The 12213-nt window shown below is 46.3% G+C and overlaps 1 protein-coding gene across 2 annotated transcripts in view; it reads right to left on the bottom strand.

The window, feature by feature from the left end:
• Positions 1–3071: 3071 nt before the first annotated feature.
• The window catches only part of LOC126524201 (sphingomyelin phosphodiesterase 4), a 118974-nt gene continuing 109832 nt past the window's right edge, over positions 3072–12213 (bottom strand). For both annotated transcript variants that reach the window (XM_055067362.2, XM_055067361.2), the window contains exon 16: positions 3072–4157. In XM_055067362.2, coding sequence (XP_054923337.2) covers positions 3804–4157 — 354 coding nt within the window. In that variant the 3' untranslated portion in view covers positions 3072–3803. The remainder of the gene's footprint in view (positions 4158–12213) is intronic.

Consider the following 12213-nt stretch of genomic DNA (forward strand, 5'->3'; position numbering starts at 1 on the left):
GCTGTGCGCAATAAATCGGGGAGTAACATCACCGCGTCTTTCGGTTCACTATCCGCGTCCGCATGCGCCAGCAACGTGACCTTTAAAAAGTTTTAGCTTTGTAAATAAATAAAGAAAAAATATGCCTGGCTCTGTTATCGCAAACACCAGAGACCAGCGGAGCTGGGGAAGGCCAGTAAAGTAGTGCCAAACCGCACACAGGAGACACGATCGCCGGCAACGCGTCACTACGGCGTACGCGATTCGCGTGGCCAAGGCCGTTTGAGGCCGCGGTTGTCTCCACTCTGTACGGAGCTGAGGGGCTGAGCGAGAGGATGGCGAAGGAGGAGGGTAGACTGGCGCAGCACCCTTTGCTGGCGAAACGTGTATGAAGAGGCAGTAGTTCTCCCCAACCTGTGCCTCATTACATGGCATCAAATGCCCATGAGCTCAGAGATACTTGACCCTGTGCAGATGTCACTCATCGCATTTGCTGTCAGGCAACAATAGGATTGGGGCATCGCTGCTGAGCATCAGCCCATTGGACCCGTACTCTTGTAAAGAACATTCTTATGTAGTTGTATTCTTTTGTGCAGTCACCAATATCCTCTTTCTTTGAGCTCGGAGTGCACCCTCGCTGCCCGCAAACTCGTGCCCCTTGCTACTGAGAATGGCTTTCCCGCAGAGCTCAGCTGTCCAATGGCTGAGCGCACTTTACAGGCGAAATTTTGCCAACTGCACGAAATTGAAGAATTCAGCACATATTCTTAGATTAGATATAAACGCTGAGAACCGTACTTCCTCCCGCACCGCTATTAATATGTTCAATTTGTTTCGAATAAGAGTACCAAACCAAATATTGGAAAATTCTCCAATACTTATATTGAATCAAATACAAATATTCAAAATGTATTTGTCGCATTCAAAATTTTCGAATATTCGCACACACCTAGTTGACAGCTTATCGTTAAATAAGGATTACATAGCATTCTAAAAAAAAAAAAAAGAAACCAGTTCTGAAAACATTTCTTGAAGAAAAACATCCAATACTATGCGACTGCGAATGACATTTTACTGGTACTGCAGTTCCAGCACAAAATTCGATATCAAGAGCTTTGCCCTTTATTTCATCTACTAAAAAGCAATGTTTTCCTAGCCAGTATAAATGCGGATAGAGTCGTGAAAATATACCTCACAGCCTAAATTAAGTTTATGTTGCTCTTTATTGTTGCCTTCACCCTGGATTTTTTTTATCGAGTGCATGAGCTTTTTTTGTAATCGAGCAGCTTGCCCTGAAGCATTATGTGGCGGAAAATTCTATAGCAATTTCTACTACTTGTAGTTCACAGGCCTGATACAAACTGCAACCGTGAAATTTGGGCAACGACATAGTTAACACAGCAGACAAGGACTTGTCCTCAACTTCTCTTCGGTGTATTTATGTCCTTATTCTGCATCATGCTGTCATATACCATGTATACTTGTGTAATGAATGCACTTTTTAAAAGCACAGCTCTTAGGTGCCCGTTCTTGCATTGAGCGTCGGGGTACTCAGCGTAACCAAGTGAACAAGCACAATGGGGGATGAAAGACTGCGATAACGAAGAGAGCATGAGGAAAGCGGAGGAGGAGGGTGCAGTGGAAACATGAGGCGGAAAGCGGAAGAGGGCATGGCGAAAGCACGAGAAACGTAGTGCCGCGCCACATGTGTTCTACAACAACGACCGCTATGAGGTGGTGCCAGAGTAGCGCGCGTTGTCTGTCCACCGACGACCCCATTGAAAAGGCATGCAGTGAGCATGTCCAACGATACCATATATGGAAACAAAGCACTGGCCCATCTGTGGTAACAGGTGGCTACATTGCATTGCTTCCACGCGTAGCCCACGCACCGCGTCTCACGATCTTCTGATTAGCAAGGCAGCAATGCCACACTTCGCGCCATTTGCAATGTGCTGCACGAGACAGATTGTCCGCACCAGCCAATATATTGCGAAATAAAAACACGTATAGAGTCGCACTCAAATTTTGCATTAGGGAGTATTGTAATCACAGATGAATTTTTCCTTGAAAAACCGAAGCAAAATTGAAGGGTGCATTTATATGCAGGGTAAATTTTCTTCCGATAACTTTTTGAAACAGCAAAAATTGGCAACACATCAGATAACTTACCTTTGCAGCAAAGTACACATACACTATTTGTAGACCTAACAGCATTTCTATGGCACTTCACTCTGCATCAGAATGAGTAGACCTGTTGTCCAGGCCGCTGGCTGCTTCATCCACATCGTGGTTCCACAACAGCTTGTCCTCACTGCCACTTCTGGCCATGTGCCGTTGTAGCAAGGATCACATTGAAGCACTGCTCTTTGGCACCTGTTGTTTTGACAGGCACGCTGTTTGCGCCTCTCTTCATGACCGCCCTGCTTATTGACACGTCGAAGATAGCTCGAGAATTTCACTTGCATGATTTTGGCATTTCTCATGCGGCATTAGGTATTTCCAACAGTGACAGGCATCGAGTGTGCTTGCTCTAAATAGACGTGTGAGAGTAAAAGCTTCTAGTCTCTTAGAAAGACTACAGCATGGTCATTCTATCGCGGGACTGTACAGGAAAACGGTTGGGGGTGTGATTATGATGAGGGTGCATCTATTATGCGAATATACAGTATTTCTATCATACAAAAGCAACTAGATTAATCTTTAACATTACTAAGATCATAAGCACTGTAGCTAACTGCACAGAGTATTCAACATAACTGCTGAAAAATTGCAGGTTTTGGCAAAGAGCAGCAAAATGTGGCCTAATAAAGCAGAAGCTTGGGCGAATCGGTGATTCAATATCGGCACGTCTGCAGAGCGCAAACGATGAGGACAGAAGATAGGACACAGCATAGGCAGTGGCTTCAACTAAGGTTTATTTGTGAAACCACCAGAACCATATGTCTAAAGTAAATAGCTCAAGTGGTCTTACAAATAAAGCTTAGTCAGCTTCTGTGACGTGTCCTATCTTCTGTACTCGTCTTTTGCGGTGTGCAGACATGTTGAAAATGTGGCCCCAAGTCTGAGCAAAACAGAAGAGCAAGAAAATGTTTACGAAAGTGATAAAGATCTTTTATTCATTGTGCGCTTACGCCAATATCAAAAAGCACTTCCCATGCAACAGCATGCATAGGCCATGTTTGCCCATTGCCACTTGGTCAGATTAGATGAAGTGGCACTTGCAACAGCCATGTCAACAAAATAGAGTCGGACTTGTGTCAACGCCCTTTCTCATATTTTTTGTGCTGCACCACTTCCAACGCGGTGCTATTGCTAAATGCATCTCTGTATTCAAGGCAAACACAAGCCCACAAAGTACTCAGCCTTAATAACTTAAAATGCTTCACTTACAAATGTGTCATTAGATGTACATAGAGCAACGACAAGCACAATAGTAACTGTCAATGTCTGTAGTCTGTACAACTGCTTGTGAAGTCAGTAACAAGTCCGAGCCTCCCGGTTCGATTTGAAAACTTAAGACCACTCGAAAGCCGTTCCAATACCCTATTTACTCTTATGTACAGTAATCACCACTTGTAGCAACATTTCAATGTACTGGAAACCAGAAAAACGGTCAGTCAACTGTTCTGCGTGGGTCCTATGCACTTCCACGGGGCATTCTTCGTAGACAAACTGAACTTCTCCACTGCTCTCCAGTCTTTAGGCACTGCTGACAAAGTATGGCACCGTGACGCACGTGTAAAAGCGGTGCGGTCAATGGTACACCAACCGACTCGACATAGTAGTCACAGACTCGCGTGATAACCAACCACTAGCGCAACTCAGTCCATGGCCTGGTGGTGGTGCCACGGCAGACGCTGCACCCCCCAAGACCACGTTGCTCGGAGCAGCAGGCCGACGCTGAAGCACTCCAGCACAATGAGGCAGACCGTGAAGGGGCTGTAGTCCCAAGTGTAGCCCAGGAAGAGCAGGATGCACAGGTAGCCGATGAACTGCTTGTGAGCAAGCGTCCGCAGGCAGAGCCGGGCAGGTAGCCTGTGTTGGCGGTAGTCGTGCGGCATACCGATGCCCCTCTTGACCACCTCCTTGTAGACAGTGGGTGGCTGCAGCAGCAGACGCGCCACGTGGCCCACAAAGCGAGGGCTGCCGTACAGTGACTCCAGCTGGTGTCCATACTGCATCGAAATAAGAAATGCAGATCGAATGCAAAGCTAGAATCTAAATGATATGAAGCTTGTTTGAGTTAGCAAGGCACAATTAAATCTCGATTAACTAAGTCTATAAAATCGGCATTTCACTACATTGAAACTTCGATATCGAAATTCGACCCTTTATGCAATAAGTACAGCAGCTGAAATATTTTTGTTACCCGGAAGAGGTGGCAAAATTTCCAAATTACCATTAAGATTAAAAGAACGCATTTGAAAAAAATATTTAATTTTGTTAAATTTGAGCATCAGTGGCTAAAGATAGTTTTTCTTCACATCAGTGATACGAAGCAAAGCTTGCAATGCTTTCCCGTCTACTTTACTGCTGTGGCTGATAGTGTTGCCTGCAGTGGGATGGTGCTATCAAAGGATTGCTCTCCACAGAGTTAGAGTAAAGAAGCATCACAGCCAGTCAGACGCCACAACAAAATTTAAATTGCATGAAAGTGAGGTGACAGGTGACAACCTGTCGTTCATGGCCGCTATGTGTCATACACAAGATTATGAGAAACATCCAGTACAGCGTCTCAAATTTTTGTAACTATTATGCACTGTTTTTAGTACACACCTCGTTATAACGAAATGGGATATAACTAAATACAAAAGTAAATAAAATTCCCCTTGAAATCTTCGTAGAGATCCATGTCTATTTAAAGCTTCATTTTAATGAAGCAAAATTGTCCTGCCAATGAAGTGTGTGTGTGTGTGTGTGTGTGTGTGTGTGTGTGCGCGCGCGTGCGTGCGTGCGCGTGCGTGTTAATATAATGAACTAGATTAGTCTTGGAAACGTAAAAAGACCCGACCACTGTGCACCGAACACACTGCTTTCTGCAGGTTTCAGCACTCGTTCACCGCAGCAGTTCAAAATTCTCACGTCGATTACGCCGTTGAGCACAGGCTGCCTGACCCACGAGATTCACATTAACTTCCCCTACCCCTGCAGTGGGCTGCACGGGATGGCAGCTGGGCATCGCACGTCACGTCATGGGAGGCCCCCCACCATGTTGGCGCAACGAAGCCCGCTTGCCTCCTTGACCTCGGAGTGAAGCGCTGTGTTGTGTGCCACATGCTGCTCAATCACAACGAGCCAAGTGGAAAGTGGATGCAAGAGACTATCACAATGTGACAGAAGGCAACTACCTCAAGGCTGTCACATCAGGTGCTAAGAAATCGTGTGTTGCACACGCTGACGATTCTTTTGTTGTTTTATTCGAATTCAATCGCATGCCGTGTAGCGGTTTCGCAGGCCGTGATGCCAGTATTTTATTTCCATGTTTACAACTTTGCCCCCATTGGGCACATATTGCAGTAAATGGTAATACTGAATATAACAACGTAATTCATATGACGAAGCGATTTCGGGTCACCCCTCAACTTTGCTATAACTATGTTCAAGTGTATTCTAACAGTAAAAAAATTGCAGTTTTGCCTGAAAGGTGAAACTGATCTTGATAGCAACAACTACATAAAGGTTCATAGTTTCATTGCCCTCAAAAATTGAAGTAATGATTCCTTTACTATTTAAATTAACGAGAACAGTGTTACATGAGCACAGGTAAAAAGGAACAGATCTCACTCCATGAGTGCCAACACTCGCTGCGACAATGCTGGCTTGGTGAAGAGCACCGGCTGAGGGGAGTGAACACTTTGTCTGCCTCTTGCTTTAAACGATTCTGCACAACCTGAGATTACACGACGTCCAGCACAGAGTACACAGGATGACAGTGCACATGAGGCCAGCCATCTCGGCAGTCGTTTCGGAGCGAAAATGAAGTAAAACGCTCACTCGGGCAGCAACAAGCACAAGGGGCTCCATGGCGCACGCGACGTGTCACTGTGCGGGTCTCTATATCCAATATTTGAGAAATCAAACAGTAGATATTAGATTTGTGAATCTAATTATTCGAATGCTCGCTATTCATTTCACTGATATTCTATATTCGCACACCCCTAACTATACAGATAGATTGTTATACCTAGGATTGTTATAAATGGGCTCAACTGTGAGCATATACACCCACACACACACACACAAACACACACACACACAAAGTAAAATCTCGTTAATTCGGATTTCCTGGGACCAGAAAAAGTGTGCGAATTAATCGAAAGTCATATTATCAAGAGCATCAATAACACAATAAATAAATGCTTAGTACACTAACGCGCCATTATTTACTATATGAATCAGCACCCCTTGCTTCTACTCAGCACAAAATCAGTGCAGAAGCCACAACTCTTATCATTTCTTGGACGATTAGCACTTGCAACAGCAAGGACATCGCGACTTTTGCAGTGCGGCCTATTCGGCCATGACGCAAGACTTGCGTATTCATTCGAGGAGACATACTTTGCACTACCATGCGCACATCCATTTTTCTTTTTTTGGGCCAATCAGCCAGTCGGCAACAGGTTGTCTGTCCATCATGATATAGCTGTTGGGCATGATGCCAGCCTACAGGCCACACTAAAATTGCTTATCATCCCCGACAGCTTCCGCCGTGTTCCTGACATTAGGCCTCTTTGATAATGCAGTCCGAGACTGCCCACAAACCGTCTGCGGCTTCCAGATTGCTTAGCCCCGACAGAAGAGCATGTCACAGTCAGATGATCCAGCTGTCGGGGACTGTCCAAGATTTTATTCGAATGCACTGTGACTGGAAGTGACTTACCTGGCTGCCGTTGTCTACTCTTGGCTACTCGGAGATAGTCCCCTACCCAGTGAATTCATTAGCGTGGCTTCCGAAATGGTGCACAAAGTCCGAGAGGTCACGTCGCCAACACAACCATAAAATTTGCATAGTGCAGTTCATGTTGCACTCTCACTCTTCGTGTCCATAAACAGCTGTTTTTAAGCCATAGCTGCGAAACTTAAGCGGAATTCCCATGCCATCATGACTGGCAGCAATGCAGTTCTGAATGATTGTAGCCTAAGTAGGCACTGAGTCAAAATAAACCTACTATTAGCTGCAACTGCTGCTGACGAAACAGTGGTGATTATCTAGGCAATTATGGATGGTGACTACACAGTTCTGAAGGCATGCAGCCAATGCGGTGTCATGCACAGCTGTAAACACATAAAGAGACCAACAGGCATGAAGCATTGCGATGTTTTCGTCATTCCCGTATGGTTTTCGTTGATGACATGAGGAAGTGGACTCCGCCGCTTTGTTTCGGTCGGATGCTAGCACCATTTGTGCTCATTTGTAGTGCTCCACGCTCGCTGAGCTGTAAGAGTTGTCAGAAGTAACCGACGTGTGGCCAAATACGTCGAAGTTAATGAGAGCTTCACTACAATTCCGGGACCAGAGAACACATCTGAATTATTCGACTTTACAAATTAATGAGGGGCAAATTAACAAGGTTTTATTGTATCTGATATTAATTATAAACGTGCACACTAATATCAATGATAAAGAAATACAGGCTGCACCTATGTGAGAGAAGCGCAAGCGCGATACCGAGTGCCCTATGGTCTAACTATTAGACCACAATGAAAACATGCCTCTTTCATGCCAAATTCCTTCTTTGGAACATTTGGCCAGTTTCTCACATTCTACAGGATTTTTATTAAAAAAAAGTGCGCAGCTTGCACTAGTCATGCAAAGCTGGAGTGATCAGTGGAGCTTGTGATCACCTAGCTTTTACGTGGCTTGCCTAAATTGTTTGTAGGTTTTGCGAGGTTATGCTAGGTTTTGCTAAGTTGTTGGTAGGCTTGGCTAAGTCATTTCTAGGTTTTGCGTGGTGATGCTAGGTTTTGCTAAGTTGTCTCGGCGGGCTTGACGCTGGAAGTTTTCGAGCAGCCACAGGCCAGGATCGCTTTCTCGGTGACGTAGAGCATTCAGGCAATGACTCTTGCGTTCCCTGGACTGAAACTCTGGATCCTTGACTCAGCGTCGCCTCTTCTCAGCCACAGCTTCGGCACGGTGTTCCGAATCAGCTCGACGGTGACGCGTTGCTTTTCGCTTGACAGTACAGTGCTCGTCCTGGTAAGCCACTTCTTCTTCGGGCGTCCGGACTTCCTTCGGTCTTCCCAGGAAAGCAGCATGTATGCATGGAGTAGAGGAGGCGAGAGGTGTGTAGTTCCACCGGCTGTTCCGAGCTTTTACTCGTCTGTGATGTCACGACTTGGCCCTACGCGTGTGGGGTGCGAGGAGGTTAAGTGGCTCAGTGCTCTTGCAGGTGGTTGCGAGGCAATGCGAGGTGACACACAGCTGGGTTGAGTTTTCTGGTAATGCTACACAGCGGAACTAAAAGCTTAAACAGCTCCCCTGTTAAAATTATCAGGAACAATTGTTTCTCGACGTGACTGTATGTCCCAGCGTGCTTACACCGTGCATGTGCGGTGGTGGAGGATGTGATCTTCAAGAAGCGCCAAGCGCCAGTCGCCTGCAAGCATCCGTTCATGCTAGATAATGTTTTTACAGGACCTTTGTCGACTGACTGGAAACAAGCGCTAAATGCAGCAAACAATTGAACAGCGGTACCCCATCAAATATTATGTTGGAGTGGGGAAATCACATACGAAGATGTTGCGCATGATTCACCAAGTGTTCAAGGATGAAAGCATGTCTCAAACTGCAGTTTTTAAATGGCACAAGCTTTTCAAAGATGGCTGAGTGAGTGTGGATGACGAGTCCCACGCTGGACGACAGTCGACGTCAAGATCCGACGACAACATGCAATGTGTGCATGAAGTGCTGAATTCGGACCATCGTTTAAGTGTGCGAATGGCCACAGATGAAATGGGCATTAATAAGATGACAGCGCAGAGCATTATCCCTGAAAATTTGGCGATGCGCAAGATCTGCGCTAAACTCGCCCCGAAGGTCTTGACGGATGAGCAAAAGCAGAGGCGAGTGTCTGCTTGCAAAGACCTTCTGCAACACATTAGAGAAGACCCCGGCTTTTTGGACAATGTAACCACGGGGGATGAAACTTGGCTATTTGAATACATCCCGGAAACAAAGCGGCAAAGTTTCGAATGGCATATTCCGGCATCACCCAGTCCAAAAAAAGGCTCGAATGAGCAAACCCAGAGTGAAAGCCATGCTTGTTTTCTTCAATGCAAAGGGGGTGGTCCTCTACGAATTTGTACCTGAGGGACAGACAGTGAATGGCGGTTATTATCTAGAAATGCTAAGAAGACTGAAGAGAAGGGTCAACCGGGTGAGACCAGCCATAGCTGGAAATTGGAAATTGCATCACGACAATAAAACCAGCCACATCTGCACCAAGGTGAGTCACTACCTGACATCTACATCGTATTTCATTGTATTTCACAACAACATCGCGACGATTCCCCAAACCCTTTTGCTGTCGGACCTTTCTGGCCGTGGCGCAGCCCCAGTGTCGGCTTGGTTTCAGGGAACGAGCATAGCAGGGAATGAACATAGCAATTCATTTTTGATTATGATTGGTATACAAATAACATAGTCAATGCAATATGCACATTTCAGTGTTCTGCAGCTGTTGTTAGGAAACATCATCATCATCATCAGCCTGACTATAACATTCATTCAACATCCGAATCTGACGATGCGGAACTCACTTCTTCCTCGCATTAAACTCTGTCCGAGTCCAAATCCGAGCTCGGCTCGTATTCTGAATCGGAAGAGCCACCGCTCCAATGAGCAGACGAAGGTCCCGCGCGCTCAGCCATCTGAAAGTAACCGCGCTCAGGGAGGATGCGCTTTCAGTCGCCCGCACAATGGAGAGAAATGGGACGTTGTGTGATCAAGAAGACAGAGGGAGATGGAAAAAGGCTAAAACAAAGTTCGAAGGGCTTTAAGTTTACTGCTGCAAGTCAGAAGCGAGGGTGCGGCGAGAGAGCGAAAGCAGCAAACGAGTCACCCTTTTCGGAGAGGCAACGGCGCATGCCCCTGAACTTGACCCGCCGTAGCAGACACACCAACAGAAGAAAAATAAAAACCTTCAAACCAGCGCAGACAGCAGTAACAAACCTTGAACCCATAACCACACATGTGCGACGCATGATCCAGCGAACACGTAGCCACGGCGCCACTCAGCAAAGATAGAGCAGAGAGTGGAAGTCGCACCGAACTCTTCAATACATGTACTAACACAGGTCGGGGCGAAAATACGAACTTGTAGAAAGAGTCAACAGATGGCGTGGCCAGTCCAGGAGCGCCAGCTTTGCGCTCAGGCATGAAATTTTGAACGCACGATAGAGAATGTACGGGTACGTCAGTGACATTGCGGGGGGGGGAAGTGCGAAGACGTACCGGTACGTCCATGACAGCGAAAGGGTTAAAGGCACCTGCTTGGCACCTGCAGACTATTTCGTATTCCCAAAGTGAAATGCTCCCTCAAAGGACACCACCCCAAGTGCCATCAAAGAAGTCTGTACGTGTGCCCTTAAAGACCTTTCAGAATCCACCTGCTGGTTGCCTTCGAGTCGTGGGAAAGCAGTTGGCAAAAGTGTATCGGTGCTCAAGGGATGTACTTTCAAGACTTCTGAGGCATTGTAGCAATATCTCTAATAAATATATTCTTCCAAAACTTTCCCCGATACTTTCTATACCAACCCTGCACCATCGTGACCATTAGCACTTCGAGACGCTAGGTTTGATTGCACTACCTTCAGGATTGGCCCACATTTTTTGTTATATACCTTAAATGTAGGTGAAGTTCGCCTATAATGCTATTGCATTAAAATATTGCACACAATTCCCTAGTCAACATTGCAGCACTGCTCACAAAAGCATTCAACAGAACCCATCTCGCAATGACTGTCTACAGTAATGTGTTTAGCATTGAATATAGCGACACAAAGTATTGCTAACGTCATCTAGCGGCGGCATGAAGCCTGCCCATGGTCTCTAAAATGCATAGCACGCAGGTGCGTGCGAACCCTGAGAAGCGAGTGACGTGGCAGGCATATCAAAGTAGACATTTCCGATCTGTCCAATGTGGTAGTCGTTTCTATGGCGCAACTTCAATACGTACCGCTGAAAACTGCAATTTCTCTTCATATTCTTTGGGTACTTCTTGGCATATCCCTCTCCGTCTTCGAAAAGAAAAGCCTTTTCTTTTCATAAAATTTTATAGCCAGCCCCTGCTCGCTTTGAAGTCACTCCGCATCAGCCCTTTCTGTAAGGCTAACTGCATCGCCCGTACTTTGAGTAGATTGGTCGTCACAGGCCGCTGTGCCGCTCGCCGCTCTTGCACGTATTCCACGAGCAGCTCTTCTATTTCAGCGAAGCGGCCCTGCTTCGGTCCACTGAAACCCTTGCTTGTCGCTTTGGTGGCGAAAATATTCTCTTTCTGTTTGCGCCAGACCCGCACGCAAGTTTCAGGAACTCCGAATGCCTGTGATGTGGCCCGATTTCCGTCCGTCTCCGCGCACCTATTAAATGCGACATCATGGTGGACTCTGCGTGTATTCGCAGCCGGTGCTTCCATGCTGATTGAATAAACGCAGAAAACAGAAAGACAGGCGGTAGACTAGGTTACACCAGCGCCTGGTTACGGGTACAACATGGAGGTATGCACATGGAGGAAGCTATGGCAGCTAGGCTAGAAGCGCGTATGAGGTGGCCATTTTTCAAATGCCGATGGCAATATGGTAACACGGATTTAGGGTCGTACTCGACTTTAATGCGCATGCAATTTTTGGGCCCATTTTATCGGAACAAAGGTGCGCGTTAGATTCAAGTAAATACGGTAACAGTGATGGGAAAGTCTCGGAAGCCTCGGTGTTTGAAGTGGGAGAGTCATCTGCATTGCATCTATCACGCTAACAAAAAGGTGTGCGTGACAACAGCCCTATTCAATGAGTTCATCTCGCTTCTTGAACACAGGATGGGAAGCAAAAATAGGAAAATTGTCTTCTTCCTAGATCAGTGTGCCAAACACCCGAAGCAACTGATGCTTCAGAACATCTAGCTTGCATTTTTGCCCGCCAACACGACCACGCACGTGCAACCTCTTCAGGCTGGAGCCATAAGGAATGCGAAGCATTATTTTAAAGGACTTCTCATGCACTGCCTTCCCACCAAAA

This window comes from Dermacentor andersoni, chromosome 3 (genome assembly GCF_023375885.2).
Source record: "Dermacentor andersoni chromosome 3, qqDerAnde1_hic_scaffold, whole genome shotgun sequence".
NCBI lineage: Eukaryota > Metazoa > Arthropoda > Arachnida > Ixodida > Ixodidae > Dermacentor > Dermacentor andersoni.